General features: G+C 33.4%; 1 protein-coding gene across 1 annotated transcript; it reads right to left on the bottom strand.

The window, feature by feature from the left end:
* Window positions 1-1,210: 1,210 nt before the first annotated feature.
* On the bottom strand, window positions 1,211-25,158 carry LOC111045460 (tudor domain-containing protein 1). The gene is made up of 11 exons (XM_039429953.1): window positions 24,869-25,158; window positions 22,892-23,009; window positions 20,515-20,728; window positions 18,159-18,454; window positions 16,280-16,387; window positions 13,900-14,280; window positions 12,077-12,226; window positions 10,732-10,816; window positions 6,609-6,738; window positions 5,223-5,379; window positions 1,211-1,928 (listed from the first exon to the last, which is right to left on the bottom strand). The coding sequence occupies exons 1-11, from the start codon at window positions 24,895-24,897 to the stop codon at window positions 1,833-1,835; spliced, it is 1,764 nt and encodes a 587-aa protein (XP_039285887.1). The 5' UTR covers window positions 24,898-25,158; the 3' UTR covers window positions 1,211-1,832.
* Between the last annotated feature and the right edge of the window lie 978 nt (window positions 25,159-26,136).

The raw sequence follows: 26,136 nt of genomic DNA, 5'->3' as shown, positions 1-26,136 counted from the left end.
AGGCTGATTTTCAAAGACCTCTGACTTGGAGCAACTGGGAAAGACGACTGATCAGCGGCGACGGTAGACAACCGCCAAATGTGTAAACGCCCATTTGGTCACGTACGCCACTGCGTAGACAAGAGCGGCAAAAACACCGCCAGCCGCAGTGGCAGTGGACGGCTGCACAGCTGCCGCCAACGGCAATATGGCCGCGCGGCGTTTCTGCCGCCCAGTGTGTAAGCTTCCATTCAAGTCTATAGACTACTGCTCGAACGTCGGCGACGGCGAAATTACAGCCGCGGCAGAAAGCGCCTAATGTGTAACCGGCGTTATGCCATAGACTAAATAAACAGGCTTAAATCTGTGGTTATGCATATTGTTATTATTATTATTCTTTTTGAAGGGACGGATTCAAGGATCCAAAGGTTCAAAGATCCCCACACATCAACCGGAGATTATTGTGTTCCAAAGTACATTAGTTAGGCAAACCAGTACCTGAATTTGAATTGAATTGAAAAAAAAATCCTGTGTCCTTTACAAAATCCAGGAGTTTTTCCCTATACTAACATCCCATTCATCACAGTGCCATTCTATAAATGAAAAGTTCCAAAGGAGAAGAAGTGTTTTGGAAGAATGGCTTTGGAGAGGGGTCCCTTTTAGTCGCCTCCTACGACAAGCAGGGATACGGGTGTATTCTGGTTTACAACAAATTATTGAGTACGATGTTCGACTCAAAGCTCCCCCAACCCACAAGGGGCGTGGTTATGCATAACCAAGCGCGTATAGATGAGAAACAAAATCTGGAAAGAGCAATAGGAACACTCACACTGAACGCGTGCACTTGCTGGTTGCGTTCAGTGTACAGCTACATATAAGCCACACCGTGTTTCAATGGATCTTTCCAGAATTTGTTTCTCATCTATACGCGCTTGGTTATGCATAACCACGCCCCTTGTGGGTTGGGGGAGCTTTCTCTTCTCATACATGATCCTACGTGCATTTGCACATACAAGCATCTAATGTCATCATACCCTTACTGTTTATGAAGATCAATCAAGTAAGTGATTACATCTTACAAATCACATCTCATCCAACTATTTTATAATTAGAACGGTGTTTTCCTGCGTTTTACTCTACAATTTACTTGTGCTAAACCAGGTTCATAAAAATGGAATAGGCGTAAAAATCCTCTTCCAGTCAACATTTCGATTCCAAAGACTAGAGAGAATTGACACAAAAATTATGATTTTATTGAATGAAAATTAATACAAAATATGAAAAGGAAATACTGTATTACGAAGAATAGCAAATTACAAAAGACATTATGAAAAAAATCTCATATTTTCTAGAAGGCAGACCATGTTTATGAGAATTTCTTAAAGTTTGCAATAGTCCAGACACAATATTACTTTGCTATAGGCCTAATAAAAAAATCTAAAGAAACGAAATAGAAAAAAACTAAATAAGGCGATATGGCCAGGAATAAACTGTAAACGAAAAGATTTTCCTTCTACTTATTGACTATAAACATCTCTAATTCTCATCTCTATTAAGGATAGAGTCAATTATGATAAAAATAACTGGAACTATTTGGTTTACACTGGTAATAGCGTAAGTTATACAAAACTTAAAATGAATATTGGCAACTATAACAAATCACATAAAGAATGATATTATTACCTGGCGTACAGAATCCAAGAGATTTCTATGAGAATTTCAAGAATTCACAATGCTCAATGCCATCTTCAAATTTTATCTATTTTCATAGAAGTTAACTGATATTAATACACTAGGACTCGTATAATTACACTAGGACTTGGTCACTTCAAATGGATGTAGGAGATCTGAATCTAATCAATTTGCATGTAGAATGGCTGAGACGTCAGTTCTTCGTTGACTGATTTTCCATCTTGTGTAAAAACTTCCACAAGCAGAGGATTGTAATTCTGAAAAGAAGAGAAACATCCCAATTAAGTTCAGCTGATCTCATTCTAATTAACACGTCTCATTGAAATTGGTCGAATTATTGAAAACTAGCAGGTAACCCGTGCTTTGCACTGAGGATAATTTTGTGTTGTAAAATGTAATCTCCTTATGCCCAGGAGACATAATAATAATCATATATACGTTTTGGTCTAAATTACGTGGATAATCTTCATCAGAGTTAAAAATTTCCAAGTGTATTAAGTTTATCTCAAAATCTATCTGAGATAGAGAAGTCTGATTAGTCTCAGGTTATAGAGAACAAAATCACGCTCAAAGGAAGGTTGAAATATAGATAATCGGAATAAATTGTTGATTAAAATCTAAAATTAATCAAAATTATTTTTTTTAATTTGACTCATTTAAAAAAGTTCAACTCAGTACTCATCGAAGATAGAAAGATATAATTTTATTCAACATTTCAATAGCTAAAAAAAATAAGAATGGTTTGTTGTCCGACGAATCGATTTGTTGGAAATCGCTGAGAAATGGAAAAAGAACAAACAATTTGTGATTTTTGGGATACCCTGTATTTAGCACAAGGAATTTTTCATGCAAAAATTGGTTCTGGATATCTTTTATGTATCCAACAACATATATTTTTTTATTTATTCAATTTTTATTCCAATCAACACAATACAATATACATAAAATAAATCGAAACACAAAAAAATCACAATAAAAGAAATTTCCAATGAAATACAAAAACAGGCTCCATGGCGGGGTGTGCTAAAAAGAAAGAAAGGAGGAAAAATACCTAGCCTACTATGGTTTCCCATGTAATAGGCAGGTAGAGGGTATAAAAGTAAGGAAAGAAGAGTGAAGAGGAGAAGAAAAGGGAAGTATTGGAGAAGAAAGTAGGAAAAAAGAGAAAAAAAATGTGCAAAAATTGTAAGCAAGTCCACTTTCAACAAATGTATCTAAAAGAATTGGCCTTGCAAACAGTAGTTTGAGCAGAAATCTCGAGATTCATACGTCGATATGGAAGAAAAAGTTACTGATGTCCAGGTTTTTATTTCTAGTTTAGTTTTTCCATCAATCTTAGAGTCTATGAGGAAGTGGTCCGGAATAAGGTTTATTATTTTAGTGCCTATATAGATCAACTGTTTCCTTAAACATTCAATGTTGGTGTGATATGTGACATATCTATTTGCAGTGGGTCTTGAATGATAATTATTTACAATTGAATTTAAAGTGCGAGGAAAAGGGATTTATATATATATATATATATATATATATATATATATATATATATATATATATATTTTTTTTTTTTTGGAATTTATTTTATCAAGTATTCAATTACGGTTTTAATATATAATTGTCGTATTGTCATTACCTTAAAGTCGCTAAAACCATCTCGGTAGGGTACAATCTAGGTCTGTTTAGAATAATTTCAATTATTAGTTTTTGGGCCACGAATAATTCCTCAATATGACAGTTGAAACATTCCCCCAAACAGCTATGCCATACTGCAGAATTGATTCAACTAGAGCATGATATACCACTTCTAAATTTTTCTTATTTAGAATTTTATTTATTTGATAGAATTTGTAGGATAAATATCTAATTCTTCTTCAGACGGACTTAATATGTACATCCTTTAGATGATAATCTATTATGATACCCAAGTATTTAATATTATTGACTTTTTTATAGTGGGACAATCACAAATACCTAGGTTTGAAGTGCACCTTGAGTGGAGCTTTAATTCTTCATTATCAACAGGCTGCCCTATTTTATTTACTGAGAAGATTATGTAGCTAGTTTTATCTATATTGAAACATAGGGTATTTCTATCTAGCCAATTTTTAATTTGTAATAAGTTTTGTTCAGCTATGGTGTGAACTTCATTCAAAGTTTTACCGTGGAAAATAGCTGCAGTATCATCTGCAAAGGATGACATAGTTGAATTTAGAAGCCTTTAAATTAAGAAGATCGTTTACATAGAGAATAAAGAGGATGGGTGTTAGCACCGTACCCTGAGGAAGACCATACGAAGTCAAGTCTGTGACACTGGAATGATCATTAATAATGGTTAAGGACTGGGTTCTTTCCCATGTGTAACTCAGGTAGCTTTTAAATAAGTCAAGGGGGACCCCCCTAAGCCCATAGGACTCAAGTTTGTTGAACAAAGTATTATGTGGTATTGTGTCAAAAGCTTTGCGGATATCTAGAAAGACAGCAATAGTTTTTATATTGGAATTTATTTTATCAGAGAGGGAATTCAAATATTATTAAAGCATCAGATGTACTTTTACCACTTTTGAAACAAAATTGTTTACTGTTTATCATTTCGTTTTCATTTAAGGAAGAAATAACTCTTGACTTTATAAGTTTTTCCATTATTTTAGCTAGATTGCTGATTGGTCTATAGCTACAGGGATTAGTAGGGTCACCTTGTTTGAAAAGAGGTTTTATTTTCGCTGCTTTGATATGCTTTGGGAAAATATCCCTCTTCAAAACATCAATTGAATATGAATGAGAGAGACTTTGATATGAAATGTGCTATTTTCTTTAGTGCAATATTACTTAGACCATCGATTCCAGGACTACAATTGTTTCTGAAACTTTCAATAGTGGCCTCAACTTCAAGGGAGCAAAGAGCTTTATTATATAATAATATATTATTGAAAAATCAGAACTTCAATATATTTTGAAGGCACACCCCCTTTTCCATGTCTACATTGACTGGTTTATGCCCAATATCCAAGATGTGTTCTAGAGTGAGGTCAACGTTATAATGGCAGTGTTTAATTAGCAATTGCTATCCTTGTCTATCATTCAACAACGCGGATAGCGCTATCTCTTTCTCGCTTTGCTCTGTTGCCAGATCGTCTTTTAACAATGTAGAGTTAATTTAATTGACAAAATATTTCATCTCAATTATAAAAATTCATTATGAAATTATTGGAAAATATCATTTCTTGTTTGATAAAATATAACTGATTATTTTATACGAGAATGAACAGTTAATATTACATCAATAAACCTGTATCAGCTACCGTCTACAGAAGGCATTGACATGACAGAGGATACGTTGTTCTCCTATCTTTCTCCAGTGCCATTATAACGTGGACCTCACTATAGACCTCTTTTTCTATAAACGTGAAGTTCGATTAATTCAATTTATTTAATTTACACATGCACAGAATAAAAACAATGATTGGGAGACAAACAACGGAATTTCAGATGGTTTTGAAATAGTGTTGGTATTAAGCATTGCCCAGTTAGCATCGAATGAATGAATGGATTACCTTTATTTTGGCGGTAAGTGTCTTATCAAAGATACATTTGTTGAGAGCTTTGGCGCAATCTTTGACGTCGACGTTGGGAGCCATACGCAAATTGTACAGAGTCATCAGGGCGCCTTGGATAGGAATATTCAGCCACTCAGGCTTCAGTTCGTGAATCCTGTCGAAAACCATAGATTCTACATTAGATTCGCAACAAGAAATGTACTATAGAATCTACTAAACAGCATTTCAAAGTTCAAAGAGCTTCATTATTCATTTCTATGGATAGTTCATTGAAGGTGCATTTCAAAGTTCAAAAAGTCGTTATTCATTTCAAAGGTGCATCATTATTAATTTTATTTTGTACGTAGAATGAAATAGGATGACTAAAGAAAAGAAAATGGAAAATGAATTATTATCTATGGATTATGGTATGTAATTTATATAGCTTGATAGCATTATTTTCTATCGGAATTGCGCAGATTAACCTACAAGAGAGTGGATTTAGTCTACTTACTCAAGAGTTTCAAATATTATGGGCTGGTTTACGAGCTCGGGTTTTAGCTAAGTTCTAGACTTTAAACAGCTGGAGTCAGAAAATTGGCTTTCCAAAACGGAGTCGCAGTAAATATTCACAGCAGTATAATCTTTAATTTCTCATTTCTATAATTATTGGAAACATTTTTCCTTGACGAAATTAAATATTCCTAAATAATTCAAAATACCTGAAACTTTACACAATTTTCTCTTTATATTATTTTGTGTCCAATTTTCTAGTTTATCGAAATTTGATTAAAACGTGGACTACGCCCCGTTTCGGAAAGACAATTTTCTGACTCCAGCTGTTTAAAGTCTAGAACTTGCTAAATCCCGAGCTCGGAAGCCGGTCCTAAGTTACGTTATCGAAATTTTCATGAACTCATGAGGTTCTCAAATTAGCCATTTCATTTAGTTTCATTTGTAGTATCCAAGTTAATGACACAACCACTGAGCTACAACTACCAATAGTTTACAGAAGACTATTATATTTTCATTTGACGATAAATTCAGTCGACTATTTATATTTTTCACTTGACGATATTCAACTGTATATTTATTCATGTGATAACATACTCTACATACGCGTAAATGAATTTCTTATCTTATCTGAACAGAACGAAATAGCCATAGAGATTTTTATTCTAATTATTTCATCCTTTTCACCGTATATTTGCGTGTTGAATTTGGATATTATTTCCTGATGAAAAAAATCTACGACGATTATACAGTGGACTATGGATATAGTGGATTATCATATAATGGATTATGGTAGCTTGGTCTTTAGCAGATCACATTGACCACATTCTCAATTTATTTATTCTAAGTTGATTAATAGCACTATATTATTCATAGAATGTTTAAACTTACTCATTGATCGAGATGCATTCGCAATTTCCATAGTCGACAAATTTCAATATGCATGTTTTGTCTTTTACTTTCAAAATTTCTGCTCTGTACCAATAGCCATCATGTTGAAACTTGGAACAGCAAACTTGTTCTGAAAAAATAGCATGTTTTTATATAAGTACGTTTATTGGCGATAAAAGTTGAGAAGTTCCAAGAAAACGGAACTACAATTATCAAACATTCAAATCAAACATTTGATATGAAGTGCTTTTGTAAATTGATAAATTATGCAGATAGATTCTCCTAGTATCTAAGTTATGTACATTAAAGCCTGATTTCTGATTTTATTTCTAGATTTTCAAGAAGAAAAACGTTTATGACTATCGGATGAATGGCAGATCATAGAGTCGGCCAGAAAAGACTGAAGCGTTACTCCCTTTAGTCTGCTAGCGCTACCTGGTCATGGGTTCGAATCTCGCCGATGCATGGACGTTTGATGATCTCATAAAAATCATCCTCAAACTTTCCATTATCCACGCAAGCGAAGAGCTCATGTGGGCCGCAATAGAAAAAGTGACTTCGTCTTTACTAAGACAAGATATTCTGTAATCTAAATTTATAATAATAATAATATTTTGTAATAAAAATGTATGATTTAATTATTGATAATTCATTTTCTAGCCTATAAAATATAATTGGTTATTTTAAGCAAGAATAGACAGTTAATTTTACATCAGATATACCGGTATCAGCTACATTCTATAGATGGCAGTGGCAAGGTAGAGAATCGGGAACGCTATTCTCCAATCCTTCCCCACTGCCATTATAGAGTGGACCTCATTATAGAGCTCTTGACCACATTATAATTTTATTTATTCTAAGTATCCTGCTATTCAAGATTTATTCATTGATTCCTCCTCACATACCAAATTTGTTAATTTTAAGTACAATGAGAAGTAGAGTTTGAACTTTGGTACAATCTTCTTACTCCGTTGCAGCAAACTTGCTACTGGGTGGAAAAATTCTGATCAAATTCCACGACAGACAAAATTTGTTATAAAAATTGCAAATATTCAACGTTAATGTACTTTATGGAAAATTATCAATCAATAGATTGATTGATTGATTCAATCAATCAATCAATCAATTTTATTGGAAAATAATTTTACAATGTTGGGTCCTGCTAAACCCATGGGTTTTTCAGCAGGTGCCATATCAAAACAAAATTTTCACAACTTTAAATTAAAATAAAGTACAAATAAAATAAAATTAGGCTATTTGTCGTGAATACAAGAAATGAAAAAAGGAATTACAATAATAATGAGAAAATAAAAAAGAACATAATAATCAGAAGTAAGAGTAATAGAGTTAATAAATAACATTATTATAAGCATGATAAATAAGGAGTTAATTAAGAACTAAAAGGAATAAAAGAAGGAATAAAGTAGGAAGTATTTTATACAATATAAATATTACTAAATTATTAGTCGTTCAGGCTGGCGGCAGTGACTTTACAACATATATATAATAATTTAAAACCAGCGGAATAGGCTATTTGAAAGATGAAAGAGAAAATTCATCGTACGCAGGCCTATTAGAAATTATTATTCAAATAATGATAATAAATATTTATTGTTTATTTCAGAATTTAGAGTACTATTATCACTGTGTTTTATTCTCATTTCGACTTCACTGGGTTGAAATCAAGTTGGGATTGTTTATTACATAGATCATTACATCTGTTTTTGAGTAGTCTCTTATGTTTGCGGGTAGTTTGTTGAAAAGGAAAGGTATTATGTAGAGCAGAGATCTTTTTCCATAAATATTATTGAACCGGGGAATTTGGTATATTATTGGTGACCTGAAATTGTAATGGGCAGGAGGAGCTAGAAGTCTATAGTGGAAATTATTTTTGAAAAATACTATTATTTTGAAGGTGTAAAAATTTCTTGGTGTCAGAGTTTGATAAAAAATTTGTAGGGTTTGAAGGTTGTTCAAATTTAAGTTTAGATGGGGTATTCTAGACGAAATAACTTTTAGGATCCTCAACTGTATTTTCTCTACTCTCAATAATAAGTAATTTGCAGCACAGCCCCATGATTGAACTCCATATCGTATAATGGATTCTACTAACGACTTATAAATTAAATACAGGCAATCAACAGTGATGTTTTTACGTAAATAAAATATTTTAGCGCTTAATGCCTGGAGTTTCTTGGATATATTGTCAATTTGAGAATGCCATCTCATGCTACAATCTATCATTATTCCAAGGTAACGTGTATCACTGACCAAAGACAGAGCTGGACAACTACAGTTTTCAAAAGAGTTAGTGAAGAGGCACTTACAGTTGTGAAAAAAGATTTTTGGAGTTCCTTCACATCTAATATGGGGTGATTTGGAATGCATTAACACTGTTTTTTTCTTGTTAATTACCAAGTTTCTATCATGAGACCATCTGAGAATTCGATTGAAATCTGATTGGAGTAATTGCTCCGCCGCCCTTGGATCTCTATGCGCGACTAGTAGAGCCGTGTCATCAGCATACATAAAAATTTCTCCATGTCTTATTACACTTGATATGGAATTAACATAGATATTATAGAGAACTGGACCCAGTATACTTCCTTGAGGGACTCCAAGATCATCAGTTCTGATCAAATCACTGTGGTTGTCGTCAATTTTAACTTTAAAATATCTATCCTTCAAATAACTCTCAAATAATCTAAGTCTGTTGCCAGTTATTCCTATACTATTGAGGTCTTCTAACAATATTTTATGGTTAAGGGTATCAAATGCTTTTGAGTAATCTATAAATATGGCTAACACATGATATCTGTTATTCAGGAAAGTATTGATTTTATGTGAAAAATTTGATAAAAGTATTTCTGTACATTTTCCTTTTTGAAAACCATACTGGGCATTGGACAGAATATCGTTTTCAGACAGATATTTATTTAAGTTTGTGAGTAGATATCTTTCAAATATTTTTTCCGGTGTAGACAGTTTCGAAATTGGTCTATAATTATCTAGATTGTCTCTTTTCCCGGATTTAAAAATTGGATTGATAATTGAGATTTTCAAGGAGTCAGGAAATATACCCTTAGAAATAGACAAATTGATCATACGACACAGTGGAGCACACAAATGATCTTTCAAGATTTGATCAATAATTCATAAACTGGCAAATTTAGAACAACATGATTACATTTATATTTAATCTACGTAGCCCTTGCAAGTACCATAAAAATTCCAAAAATCGGTGTAGTTAGTGCACTTGTATCAAGAATAGGGGATATCACCTACATGATTTAATCTTAGAAATGAACAAAACTAATCTTAATGTTCCTATCTGCATTGTAAACATTGAATGAAATTTTTGTGAATAATGATTAAAATCAAATTTTGAAAACCAGAAATTACGCTTCTGCAACCTCTATTGTTAAGTACTTTTCAAATGTATTATTCTTTCCTGTAGTTTTTTCATACATGAATCTTCATATAAATCTTGACTCTTAGGGCCTGTTTTCGAGCTCGGTATTTAGCTAAGTTCTAGACTTTAAACAAATGGAGTCATAAAATTGGCTTTCCGAAACGGAGCGTAGTCGCAGTTTTAACAAGCTTTATTTTCTCATTTATATGATTGGAAACGTTTTTCCTTGAAATTAAACATTCCTGAATAATTTAAAATAGCTGAAACTTTACACTATTTTTTCTTCATTTTATTTTGTGTTCAATTTTCTAGTTTTTCGAAATTTTTTAGACGTGACTAAGACAATGACTACGACTACGCCCAGTTTCGGAAAGCCAATTTTCTGACTCCAGCTGTTTAAAGTCTAGAACTTAGCAGAATCCCGAGCTCGGAAACAGGCCCTAAATGTTGAATTTATCATTTTCAAAAATGAATAATGTCAAAAACTAAAAAAATGAATTTGTCATATCCAGCACATTAACACCCAGAAACAAAAGAAAATCGTTATAGACGTTATTTGGCATAGTTTCGAATAGTTTACAGTTTCAAATCAAATAATTTAGAAAATTGAAGTTTGGAATTGGAATATGATTAGTTTTTAGTCAGCCATTATTCCTTCTGGAAAACTATTGATTTATATAATTATTTAGATGATGAAAGAATAGCCCTTACTTTCAGTTGGCATTTCTATGAGCGGAAGGTCCTGAGCGATTTCCTGCATTTCTGCTTGCATTTTTGTGAATTCAACTCTTTTCATCTGAAATAAAAAAGATAAATCTCATCAAGTGGGATTAGTTTTGAAATATGTTAGAGCTAATCAAAAATAGATGGAGTATTATCAATATACCGGGTGTCCCACGAAGAGGTTTACACGTTTGATTTTATATTACGTGCCCATTCATGCACCAAACATTTTCAATTTTACACAGTTTACTAAGTAGGTTCTAGAAATATTCTGGGGAAATTTCAACTCCCTAACCTTTGTAGAAACAAAATGGCGGCACATTGGAAAACGATACTTTAAAAGCATTAGAAAGGTGTTTTTGGTTTTATAAAATATTTTTATTGTTGCACTTTAGGGCAATATAACTTTTGAATAAAACAATTAGAACAATGCCTAATAAAAAACCTTAAAAGTCCAAAATTATTGAAATTGAAACCCATTCACAACAACACACTGATAACAGCGCTTATAAGAAATTATTAGTAAGCTCTTACAATGAAACTCCACGGTATCCGGAGAAGTTCCTCTTCTATTGATCGTTCTAGTTCCACATAATTTATTATGAATTTATAAGCAAAATTATTGAATTTTAAAGGTATAAACTTTCTCCTTCAAGTAACCCCATAAAAAGAAGTCAAAACAGTTAAATTTGGTCGGGGAGACCAATCTAAAAAATCACTTCCACGACCAATCCGACGGCCATGAAGTTTGTCATTTAGTAATTGCTTAACATGATTTGCGAAATGAGGTTGGGCACCATCTTGTTGGAAGATTGCTTGATCCATTTCTGGTACCATCAAATGAGGCAATACTACTGCAATGTAGTAAACAAATAAGATAATAACTCATGAAAGTAGTAAGCGAATTGGTAACATTTTCAATATGCTGCCATTTTGTTTCTACGAAGGTTAGGGAGCTGAAATTTTCCCAGAATATTTTCAGAGCCTACTTTGTAGACTGTGTAAAATTAAAAAAAAAAATCGGTGCAAGAATGGGCACGTAATATAAAATTAAACGTGTAAACCTCTTCGTGGTTCACCCGGTATAATAATAATAATAATAATTATTATTACCTATGAATCTCCTAGGAAATGAGAGGAACCCTGATAAATGAACACCGAGATGAATTTTTCTTGATCTACATATAGAAAGCGAAATGAAACTGATTCATTCACTCAAATCCAATCATTTATTGCACAAAAGTACATGGTACAAATACTCTTTTTAAATAACAGTAGCATTGATCAGTAATTTCTGATGAAGAGATTGAAGAAAACAGCAATTAGAGGTTACCTTGACATCTGCTGTTTCAGTTACAAGACCGAAGAAGAATGTTGTAGCAGATATAATGGCAGTGGCTTCAACTTCAATTTCTTCAATATGAGGCGGAATTACTAGTGGCTTATATCTTGGCTCAATTACTCTGTATTGATCCATGAGAGCCTGTAAAAATAAAACAATTGAGAAATTATTAAATATCAATAGGATAATCGGATTCTAATTTAAAAATATATCAAGTTGGTCAATCACAAAAAATGGTTCATTCACGATTTCACAGAATAGTGACATGCAGTAATTGATTTTCAATGAAATTAACAACTTTTCAACAGTAGGCAGTGAATTCATTGAAACCATTAAAAACCCAGTTTTAAGTAAATAATTTATTTGCTTCCCTTTACTTCAAACCACAGCTGATATTTCCATGCAGTTTTATTTACAAAATTGTCACATTTACAGTTAATCGATTATTCGCTATGAGCACGTAGTTGGAGGGTCAGGTAGCGCAAGATGGTGGAGTTCAAGATGAAGATAGATAAGGTAAAGGGGTTTTTTTTAAAATAAATTTCAATTGGGCCACAATTCAACACGAGAAGGATAGGTTTTTTGACAGCTTTAATGACAAAACAAGGTAAGTCGACTGTGTAGGTGCATGCTCGTTCAACTGTAAGCGACCAGCCTTAATTTTCTATAATTTATAACATTTCCACTCTCTCTCATGTGTAAATAATCTAATTTGATATCGAAATATTAAGAAATCCAACAATCAAATGGATTGAATAACTTCAATTTTAAATTATAAAACTGTTCATTGCATCCTTACTTTTTGATACTGAAGTTGATTCTTCAACTACTGAATACAAACAATATCCACAGTAAATCTACATCAAATAATAAATAAGCTTCCAATATAATTATACTTTCCTCCTATAATTAACGTGTTGAATTGAAGCCTAATTGACGAATTAAATCCTGATCACTATCCGACAGAGTGCAGATCAGTAAAGGTTCATAGCCAAGGTCTATAGATAGAGATCATGACACCAATGTACATTTTGGAGCAAGACTCAATATGTCTATTCCATATAATGTTACTATGTCAAAATATACTTCACTATTTATACTATAATAAATAATGCAAGGATATATTATTTGTACTAATAACACGTCAGTTCAGACTAGCAGCAAGAAAATGACCGCTTGTCTTGACCTCTTTCTATAGACCTTGCTCATAACCAATACTTGATTTAACAGAAGAAGAATTTTTAATTTTCACCAAAAACCAATAATGCCTAATTAAGTAGTTGACTATTCTAACACTTAAGGCCGGTTTCCAAACTCGGGATTTAGCTAAGTTCTAGACTTTAACCAGCTGGTGTCAGAAAATTGGCTTTCCGAATAGGGGCGTAGACGTAGTCATAGTCAAAGTCACGTTTAAATTAAATTTCTAAAAACCTAGAAAATTAAACACAAAATAAAATAGAGAGAGAATAGTTTAAAGTTACAGCTATTTTGAATTATTTAGGAATGTTTCATTTCGTCAAGGAAAAACGTTTCCAATTATGGAAATGAGAAAATAAAGATTTATTATGCTGCAACTATTTACTGCGACTACGCCCCAATTTTCTGACTCCAGCTGTTCAAAGTCTAGAACTCACCTTAATGCTGAGCTCGGAAACCGGCCCTTAATGTATATAATGCAATTAATAATGTAACTATGACATTTCAACTACTGAAACAATCTGATTCGAGGAATGGAGGCAAATATTAATGATTTAAAGGAGGTTGACTTCACAACAGTGAAGTCAGTTAACACTTAGTGTATGTTTGAAACTGACCTTATTTTGCTCCTCTTCCATAATATCCAGCCAAGAGCTCTTCAGGGCGGCCGGGTTTGGGTTGGGCCCCTCAATAGTGAGATCGGCAAAAGTCGGGGGGATCGTTTCGCAGATCCTCACCTGGTTGGCCATAGTCTCGCTTTCCTGGTCGTCGGAGCTTTTTGTTGAGACGGCAGACTTCTTGGCGTCCGAGTCATCAGTTGTCGCAGCCTCTATTTCCTTCTCAATCAGCACCTCTTCGCTGCTGCAGCTGCTGCTCGATGAGCTACTGTCATCATCATCATCTCTGGCATTTCCATTTGTGTCAGTCAACACTGCGCAGTTCAGTCTGATCAGCAGACCGATTAGACTCTCGCCCGGTAACACTTCTATGTCTACAACCTGTCCACAAACCACATACCATTAGAAATAGAAAAACATATAAACATGTAAATACAATTCTAGTTTATTATTAACTAGCAAGTAACCCAAGCTCCGCTAGGGTCTATTTCAAACTTGACAAACTGAAACAGAAAACTTGAAGAATTGAAAAAAGGCCTGTAACCATCCTCGGTTAATTAAGAATCTATACACAAAATTTCAAGATAATCAGTCCATTAGTTCAGACGCGATGATGCGTCAAACATAATTTTCCTATCCCGTACGTGTATAAGCCAGTTCTTTCCTTTATTATAGTGTAGATAACAAGGGATACTTTTCTTATTAAAAATAGTAGGCCTACCCTTAAAAAACATCTTTTACTTGAAAAAAGGAATTAGGCATTTGCCCAAATCTGCTTCATACCCTGATTCAAGATGGGAGTGCCTCAGATCTGCGAGATTTCAATTTGTATAGTGTATGAACTAAAAGGTTCTAAAGTTCCACAACATCAATATTCACTCTACAAATTCAATCTAAAAGGTTCTGTTCAATTAGGTTTTAAAGGTAAAATGAAAGGTTAGGGAGTTTAGGTTTTGGCTCTTGAATGGCAATTATGTTAAATCTATTCTAAATGTTTTGATAATAACACAAATAATAACGAAAAGTTGAAATACTCGCGCATATTAGAAATCGCACATATGAATGATAACCTTCAGAATTAATAGTGCCGAGGTTATGTAGAGCTAGCCTATTTTTTCAATCAACTTATAATTATTTCAAAATAATTATGAACTAAAAACTGTGGTTTGTATAAATATTTTTGACTGGAAATGATGTGAAAGATAAGACCAAACCATTTTTCGGACATCGTCATTTTATGAAAATTCGGGAATGAAGTACTGTAGCTCAAGATTAACCTGATTTCTTTTCCCCCAATTTTAATGATTATTAATGATGAGTGATATTTTCTAAGATAAGGTTAACAGTAAAATTTATAACCGTAATTATTTGTAGTTTCGACTTCAAGATAAGAATTGCGAAACAATGTTTACAATATTTGATAAACATACAATAATACTATATGTATGAAGAAAAAAGTATCATTTAATATGTTAACACAAAATCGTTATCATCACTAAGAGAGATCTACAGTTTTAGATGATAGTCATTTCGACCATGTTTAGAATAACAACAATAGGAAATAAGTGATACCATAGAGAAACAATAGCTTGAGTAGATATCCCATGGTATAGGGCGTTTATGTCGCAACTTTTACTGTTATCTCAAGCCGATAGTCCACGTATTTCTTCCCCAAAAAACTGTGACGCTGATAGTCTCTCATATTGTGCCGTTTATACACTTTTACCCGGTCAAAACAGTAAAAATCGTCAATAATTGACAGTAATCGGCTTGAGATAACAGTAAAAGTTGCGACATAAATACCCTATACCATGGGATATCTACTAACGCTATTGTTTATCTATAGTAATATATAATCACTATCTTTATTTCGACTATAAACTAAACTAAGTTCTAGTACATAGTTATTTTGATCTGACTGAAAATTATGAGTTCATTGAAAAAATAGCTAAACATTACTTCTGGCCTATTTATTCTAAATAAGGGTTTGAAACAGATTTGGGCGAATGCCTTAATATTTCCACAGAATAAATAATTATTATTATTTAGCGTATGGCTTTCAAGACGTATCAATCAGTATCCATTCCATTTTCAGGATCATCATTGGAATAATCCCTTGTCATATATCCAGTCCGTTTAAGTAAGCTATTTAATAAATAATTAAATTTTGTTGACATACGTACAAATAACATAATTTTTTGATCAATAATACAAAAGTCTCTTAAAGAGGACAGGAATGAAACCTATATTTTTCATATCAATTCACATATAAAAAATGTGTTAATTTTGTTCATTATATAAAGGTGACAATAACATTTGAATCAATTAATTAATTTTGATTAGTATTTGATTGCAAGTTGATTAAATCATAATGACTCACCGAATAATCACCACAAGTGCCCGCCAGCTCAACCGCACACTGCCGATCGACTACATACCCATATATCTGATCCAATACCGTAGTAGGCCATTTTCCGTCATCTGAAAGCTACAAGTAAATATTTTTAAAAATATAATTCAAAAGACAACAAGATAGGTTACTCGCAGTAGAAAAGTATGTGACGTTTCAACTAGATAATGCAACTATTACGGCATTTCTCCAACTCTAATAACGTGGACCTCACTATAGCGTTGAGTTCAAGTATATTTAAATTCTATTCTAATTATCAGCTAGTTAGTTAGTTGACTACAGTGAGGTGCACGTTATAATGACAGGATTTGATGAACATTGGTGTTGCTATCCTTGTCTGTAAGTTATTGGAGTGGTTCATGAAAAAACTAGCTGGAAAAAGTATTGTTTCATACTCTTGGCATAATATTTGGTAGTGGTTGAAGGTATCTCACCCATTCTCACTCTTATTGTGTCCTCTAATCATTCGAAAAAGCAGATAGCACTATCTTTTTCCAACACCGTGACGTTTCTAGATAGTTTTTAACAATAGGGGTATTCACAATGTTGGAGTTAGCTGGCTAAGTCGAGCTATTCGCTATCTCCAGCTATTTGCTAAGTCTGTGTTAACTCAATGCTATGGTGGTACGTTAGAAAAAAAATAACAGACGAGATGGCAGATAGCGCAGGTTTGAGTCCGCTAACTAGCTATCTCTGTTAAAGCGGCAGCCATATGTTTATGATCTTACTTTTTCAAACTAACTTTGAGTTACACAAATTATCCGCTTAGATCGCTACTGCAGTTAGCTAATAGCAGATGGTTTTAGATTGGGCGTTCACAATCCAGAGTTATCAAATAGCACTTTAGCTGGCTAAAACAACATTGTGAATACCCCTATAGTAGAAGTATAATTAATTAACAAAATATTTATGAACTTTTATTATTTAATCATTTAATTTATTTCTAGACAAATCAAATATAATTGATCATTTAAAACAAGAATGAACAGTCAATATTAAATCAGAAATGCCGGTATCAGCTATGCTCTATAGAAGGCAGTGACAAGGCAGAGAATCGGCAAGGCTGCTCCTATATTTCTCCACTGCTATTATAACGTGGACCTTACTATAGTTAGTTCAGTCTCATTTTCAGTATATTAGTTCCAGGTCATCTTCGATATAATCAAAATGTCTACAATAAAGATATTTTATAACGATAGTACTGGTGTACTAGTTACGTGTCCAATGTGCGATGTCCAATGAGTGACGATATGAAAATTAGTTAAACGTGCGACGGTAACCCTGGTGAAGGGTTCTATTGTCAAGAAGAACAATGAGAAAAGGGCACAAGCGATAAATGAATAGTCTTAAGGCGGCTCCAGACATGCGTCATTCGGCAAGCACTTAGCAGTGACTCGCCGAAGTGTGGATGTGTGAACCCGCATTAGATGATAATGATTGAATCAGTATCGACCTCCTCCCATGAAAAAGTAATCAGTTGTTAAGCAAAGAAGGAACGGTATTTGGGTTCTAACTGTTCAAATTCATCTGCATTTGATATGATTTAAATAACATAACGTGAAATTTCGTTACAATTTCAACAAGTTTTAAAGATTATCTGCATTTCTTCAAGTGAATAATTAGCAACACTACTGCAAATGAGTATTCCATTTCATGTTTTCAACCTGATAATCAATCAAATTAAAAATAACTAGTTTTCAATCAGTTATTTAATTTCATTTAATGAAGCATATCCTCCCATCCATAGCGGCTGCCTATCCTTATTGTTATTCAAAACAATGCGTCGCACACTGGACGACATTTCCCATAATCGCTCATTGGACGACCCCAGGACGAGATGACAGCTTACCGGTTTGACACGCTTCAAGGCGCATGGATGACACTGGCGGGGCACCTGAGTCATGAGCAGGTTCTTGCGCATGTCTGCTGCCTTCACCTCCTCCACGTTGCCATAGTCGACCATGACCACCCGGTAGCGGTTGTCGGCGAGCACCTCCATCACCTTGCCGCGGTACCACTTTTGGTCGGCGTGGTACTTGGCCACGCACAGCTGGCCGGCGCTCCAGAACGAGTCGTGCGGCGAGGGACGCGAGTTCTCGTATTTGGTCTGCAGCGTAGCGCCGATTATGCGCAGTGTGTCCGCACCTAAGCATACACATATCGAAATAGTTCAACCAAGATGGTAACCTAACCAAAGCATACAGTAATACAGACATCAACTCTATCAGTCAACCCATTTCAAACATATCGAAATAGTTCAACCAAGATGGTAACTTAACCAAAGCATACAGTAATACAGACATCAACTCTATCAGTCAACCCATTTCAAACATATCGAAATAGTTCAACCAAGATGGTAACCTAACCAAAGCATACAGTAATACAGACATCAACTCTATCAGTCAACCCATTTCAAACATATCGAAATAGTTCAACCAAGATGGTAACCTAACCAAAGCATACAGTAATACAGACATCAACTCTATCAGTCAACCCATTTCAAACACAACAAAATACTATTATCCAATATGTTACACATTGCTGATTATACGTAGTGTTGTCCGTACCTAAGCATACACACATCAACGCTATTATAAAACATTTTAAAGTTCAAGATGGGAAGATCTTCATAAGAAAAGATGAGAATTCAAGAGCGATAAGAATCCTGATCATGAATGACCTACTGGAGTTAGCTGATTGTGGAGTGAACCAGTAGCCTAAATGTGAACAAATAAACAAATTATTCAACGGATTTCAAGCACCGAAAAATAGTTTTCGCTGCAAGACGAACTGCAGCCCTACCTGAACGGCGAGAATTGGAGAGCTGTGGGAGCCTACTGCAGGCAGGCGTGAAGCTACAGATACGCAATGGTCAGGGAGTTCAAATATTTGAAATTGCCAACCTACCCAAATGTCAACAATTGACCTGGGAAATGAGCCAGCGAAAAATTAAAGAGTGAAAAATGAATGACTATGAAAAGTTATTTATTTATTGTTATCTATTTTTCATGCATTTCCTGTATTTCTATTGCAATCAATAAAGGCGTTAATTATTATTTAGTTTTCGCTGCACTGCACTGAGAACGTGGAATTCCCTGACATTTTCTATGTTGAAGAAATATCGTTTTACGAACAGTGTAAATAAAAGCAACTGATATCAATTTGAGCCCAAAAAAGTCAAGGCATAGAAAACTTGAAGATTTTTTTATTTTATGGCCAAGTTCACTCGCAATACCCGTCCCAAAAGTGGTCACTTTCCGATAACTTCCGGTTTTCATGTATTTCAAATGGGAGTATTAATTGTGCACGACGAGACGGACCCTGGTCCTTACAGTTTTCTCGCCATGCGCTACCAACAGATGGCATTGGCAGTGTCATTAAATTATAATATCTACTTGTAACTGGTAAACATTAATAAAATTAATTTCTCACAAACACAATACAATTCAAAATAGAAAAATATACAACAATTCAAAAGATAGCAATAAAAAAATTAAGAAAATTCATAAGATTTGTGATAAGTTTGAAAAGAAAATATGCGAATAAGGAGATCAACCAACTTCACTACAAATTTTTGTTGTTAGATTTATCACTAATAATTTACATTGACTACACTCAATATATTGATTTATCATTAATTCAAGTTTATAATAACTGAAATTATAATTCAAGTTTGAGTAAGATAAATAAAGTCCATAAGTATTTATCACAGCCAGTTTGAAGACTGAATGAATCTAGTGCCAACTAAAATTATATACTTGATAGGACTTAGAAGCAGATCATCCTTTCAAAAAAGTGGAGTGATCTAACCCTATTCTAGAATTTAGAATTCAATTTCGAGTAAGCTCAGAATACCTAACATAACTTCTTCATCGTACGGAAGGGGTTCACAAAACAATCTCCAACTGTGTACAGGTAATTGTATACGAAAGCAGGGTTGCGTACATATTTTTCAATGATAAATAAGGATCATGTCTATCAAAAGCTAATTACTGTATGTGTTTAGTTAGAAGTGCATACTGGAGTCTCAGTAAGTTTCTGCACTGATAAGTTTAGCTGATTATATTAGCAAGTACTCAATTTGGTAACTGTTGACAATTGACTTTTCTATACCAATTTAAACCGCTAAAATAGTTTAGAATTAATAATGATCCCCCGTGAAATTGAATGATTGAATGGAAGATTAAAAAACGTTGTTCACTTACTCGTAGTATCCTGAATGTAGATGTTAGCGTCCATATCGACATAGGATGCCGATGTGTCAAACTTGAGCGAATGCAGTGGTTCAGGTGGTAGCCAGTCCGAAATGTCCGGAGTCACATACTGACTAGCTTGCTTCTTATTCTTGCTTTCCTTCTTCTTCTTAGAAATAGCTCCCGAGGACAGTAATGATGAAGACGTTTCAGATTCACTCTTTACCTGTCATCAAATTGACATGAATTATATGAATTCCTTAAAACAATATAAAACTTGTAGTACCCTTTTTATTTACAACATTTTAAAACTTTAAAGTAGCTTATATAAGAGAAGTGATTTTTGAATTCCTTATTATTTTTTAAAAATATGAAAATAAACATGCTTTCAAGTATAGGGTTGAGCACCAGTCCTAATCTAAATTTGGGAGAGAAATGGTACAAGATATCCTTAGTTTTCCTCCTCTAATCTGTGATTCTTCGTAAAAAAAGAATAAATAAAATGCAAAACCTTACTTGTCATCCTAACTTGGCTTGGTGCCTCACTGCCAAATGAGATTCAAAATAGTTTGATGCTTCGCTTATTCATGGCCATGAACTTTTCAAGGTCGATTTTATTCTGTGTGACGCCATACTTTCCCGGTTTAAATTTCTTATACACGTTCCCTTGTGGGAGTGTAATGGGGTTATAATTATTGGTAATATTGGGGGTATCTTATGTATGATAGGTATTTAGCTGGTATTATAGGGTTGTGAGAATGATCAACTAATTCAAATGTGACTTAATAAAATTAGCTAGACATTATGGTAACAATTTATAATGGGGGAATCGCTTGCCTTGCGAGAGGCTAAATTGATCTAACTCTATAACCCATGAGAAAGGAACTTTAAAAGAATAAACAAAACAGATAATATTTTGGAGAGCTAAGTGATCGATTTAAATAAAAATTGAAACTGAAAACTTGAATAGAATATTAACAAAACTTTCTTAAACAAACAATAGAATAATTACAGGATTTGCCTTCAATGAAAATCGATGAATAATATATAACAATGATGATAATAATATTAGTAACTTACTGGACCAGGAAAATGGTGTCTCGAAACAGATGGGTAGAGCCGGGCCCGATTATCTACTGTAGATAGTTCCAGGTCCCGTCCTCGTAACCGACTGCCAAGAGGCAAACATTTTTCAGTCCGATTTCACTTGACATGAATTTTTACCGTCGTCGACACTTTTAATTTTTAAACAATGGATGCTCTCGGATTGTGAAAATGCATGTCAAATAATCGGCTACATTACAGGAGATATAAACTAAATCTCTTTTCTCTAGGGCTACTTTTAATATAAATAAAATATGAATCTCATTTGACGATGGCATTAATGTCCGAAACATGTTGTGATAAAATAATTTAAAAGGTTACTGAGATTCATATTTTATTTAAACTAAATCTCCTTTAATGAAATCACATTTCCTTCCAAGGGAAGCTGGCAATAGTATTTCTCCACAGGAAAAATAGGATAAGTACAATTATAGTTCATCATAAATGTATAAGAGATTGAAACCGGAAAAGTTTGACGTCACACGCAAAATAAAATCGACTACGAAAAGCTCTGAGCACAAACGTTCACAGCTGATTGAAATGGTCATAGGCTTTGGATAAAAGCCATCTACCCCACGTGACCCATCCAATGCCCAAAGGATGCTTACAACGTCTGATATTGCCTGATTTGTCAATCTACTTTTCCTGACGCGAAACTGTCGATTGTAGAGTAAGATGTTGCAAGAGCTTTTAGGAATAATAGTTTTATGCGATAGTTATTCACTTACATAGTGATATTATTACTAAAAATCTACTTTTCCTGACGCGAAACTGTCGATTGTAGAGTAAGATGTTGCAAGAGCTTTTAGGAATAATAGTTTTATGCGATAGTTATTCACTTACATAGTGATATTATTACTAAAAATACTTTTATAAGAGTATTTGGAGAACTTCATTATTTATTTCACAAATACAGTAATGATATAAACAAAACAACATACATAATAGTTCCATGCATGGGCCGAAGCCTGTGGGCAGGATGTGTTGCATCATAAAATTATTAAAACTGAAGCCAAAAAAGTGAAGCTTATAGTCTAATATTTGGTAAAGTACATGAAAAGCCATTGGATGTTTAATGATTGAAAACAATGATTTCTCAACTATGAAATTGAAAAAAAGATGAAATTATCAAGTAAAATTTACAAATGAGAGAAAAATTCAGCAATTAATTCGAAGAATATTTACAAAATTTTGTTTGAATGCGGCTATTAAAATCGGAAAAATAAAAATGTGAACTGACCTTCATAGTTGAAGATAAAATAAAAAAAAATTGAAAAATACTCACAGATCCTTCAGATTTTTCGTCAGCATGTTTTGCTGTTGTTGTATCGCCTTTGGGAGAAATATTCTTGGTGCCCATTAAAGATTCTAGCAGAGTTTGTTGTTTGAATAATCGGTCTTGACTGAAAAAAAGGTTGCAATACAATATAATATATTATTTACAAAGAAATTCTAGTGGGCTACTCTTTAATTGATTCATTTTCGACACAACTAGTTTCGGCGATAATGCCATCATAAAGTTTCAAGTACCGTATATCAGTGTAATTAATATTTCAAGTATCAAAATACTTAAGTGAGAAATATACCTATTGGAAAATAAATTAATTGTGTACTTATAAGAAGAACATTTATTATTTGCTTAGATACAGAGTACTGAAAGCTCAAACCTAGTTCTAATGAATGAAATGAGCTCATTTTTAATCTTTTTTAATTCAACTCCAATAATAATATTGCTGCTCTTCACTAGTGATATTTTCCAAGTCATCACAATAAAAAAATTTCTCAGAAAAAAATGTTCTTCTGTTTACTCCTTTTCGAGATATGAGTGCATTAAGTTTGAATTTTTAAGATAGATCATTTCAAATTATGTAAGAGATAAATTCAAGTAATATTGAGAATAAATTCCTCATGGGATCGTTAGTTAAATGAAGATAAAATGACCTCCAAATATCAATTTTTGAGAAAATTAACTTCTTCTGTTTTTTGAATTTAGTCTAATAAGTTTTATATGATACATTATTATTATATCATATATACCGGTATGAATTGAATCACAGCTATCTACTGTAGAAGGCGGTGGAGACGGAATACTGGCAACAAGGCCCAACTATCATTTCTTCCACTGACTTTGAAACGTCGATCTTATTTTAGTTTTGTACTACAAAAATCACTTTCTACGCTCATCATACTATGGTTTTCTAGCCCATCTAAAGGCCAACGCACTCGGCAACGGACGGACGTCTGTAGGCAGACGGAGGAAAAATCAAATGTCTCCATGAAGACATACGAATACCGACGGACGTCTGCGGCAACTATCGATAACCTCAGGAGGGATTTTTCTCTCCGTCTGTCTGAATACGTCCACCAGTTACTATGTGCAACGGCCTTTGAGATTTTTTTATTTGTTTGCTCGGGCAAACAGACTAATAACATGAATGTGAAAACCCTCTATAGGAGTCAAAAATAATCAAATTTTGAATGCTAATATCAACTAATTACAGTTCTTCATTTTATTAACTGATGAAATTCATTAATATATTAAGCTGATACTATGAATTTCGTCGGTTTTTTCACCAAAACCTAATTGGAAGACATCAGTAAATATCTAACCAGCGCTAGATATAATTCCCCGTGAATGAGCAGTTAAAAATCTCTCATGTCAATTACTTTAATCGGCGTTATTTTTCGATTTTTACTTTTGTGCAACCAGTTTTTTGAGTCTCGGTTACAATGGTGCCAACTAATCGTAATTAAAAGCATTTTAATCCTGAGTTTAATCAGCCTTTAAGAAAGCCACCTTCTTCTTTTTACTCAAATGTCAACTATATAGTCTAAAAATGTATATAATTGATAAATAACAATCTTTGAAAATGATAAGATTTATTACTATTATTATAAAATTTTTATATATTACTCCAAATTTCATGATGTCTCTGGTTTTATTTTAAACTGTTGTTATGTTAGCGCTGCAAGCATTGTTGTGCCCTGTTTAAAATGTTACAATCATGTATAATTTTGGCGACATAAACTCAATTCAAATTATTTTCTTGTACTGTACCTATTGTTGTATTGGCACCCCCTCTAAACACGGACTTGTTCAGGGGAATGTATTGTAAAATGTAGGCTACATTTTCTGATGATTAAATGAATTTAAATTGAATTATCATTTGAAATATTTGTTTAGAGCAACCAAAATCCATCCATCTAGATTGAAATACAGCATTTAATCGGTATCAAACTGTGGGTTAATTTGAGTACTTACATGTGAGAGTCGGGCAGCGCCAACCCCATGTCGACGAGAAGCTCGTTGACGGTGTACCACCCTGAGACGGCTGGCTCGAGAGCCCCCACCTCCTCTACTGAGGTCTTCAACGACAACACTGCTGGGATCGACTGGCGCTTCTCATCCACTTCGCCCTACAGTTCCGAAAATAGCAAACAATCCAATATCACAAAACATTACGATTTGTACAAATAAGTATTATCAATATAATGTTGTAATGTGTTCCCATTCATTTTCAATGGACACTTCACCCTACAATTTCAAAAAATCTGGTGTGGCGCACTCATACAACTTTCCTTGCCGTTATGAAAATTGATCACCTGACGCTAGTGTTCATGCACATCTCAAGTTTACTATTCAAATATCTGAGCCAGCTGGTGACAGGACAATAACGTTGGATACACAAGAGGTCTGCTATCTCCTCATAGTGAATGATTTAATAGAATCAACAGTTGCCAACAGTTTGCAATTGAATAATCTTATTTTCTCTAATCTCGAGCTTATTTTCAATTTTAGGTGAAAATGTTACTGAACATCAATTGTAGAGATTTTCATGCTCAATATTTTCCCTTTATTTTTTTTTTCAATTGTATCTGAAGCCTGATAATTGGGAATCTAAAATCACACTTTACATAGATGGGGCGGAGCTCCTGAAATTTTTAAAGATATGGGACTTGATAGAGCTCATGAATGACTAGGTATAAATTTGATCAAAATCGTTGGAGCCGTTTTTGAGAAAATCGCGAAAAACCCTGCTTTTGGCATCATTTTTGCCGCCATCTTGAATTGCATTTGATCGAAATTATTCGTGTCGGATACTTGTAGGGGAAAGACCTTAAGTTCCAAATTTCAAGTCATTCCGTTGATTGGGAGATGAGATATCGTATACACAGACACACTTACACACACATATATACAGACCAATACCAAAAAATCATTTTCTTGGACTGGGGGGACCTTGAAATGTATAGAAATTCAGAAATTTGTGTACCTTAATTTTTTTCGGAATGCAATACTTTCCTCACCTATGATAATAGGGCAAGGAAAGTAAAAATAACTTATATATATATATATATATATATATATATATATATATATATATATATATATATATATATATATATATATATATATATATATATATATATATATATATATATATATATATATATATATATATATATATATATATATATATATATATATATATATATATATATATATATATATATATATATATATATATA

Source organism: Nilaparvata lugens, chromosome 1 (genome assembly GCF_014356525.2).
Source record: "Nilaparvata lugens isolate BPH chromosome 1, ASM1435652v1, whole genome shotgun sequence".
NCBI classification, from domain to species: domain Eukaryota; kingdom Metazoa; phylum Arthropoda; class Insecta; order Hemiptera; family Delphacidae; genus Nilaparvata; species Nilaparvata lugens.
This window is presented reverse-complemented; position numbering and strand designations above follow the sequence as displayed.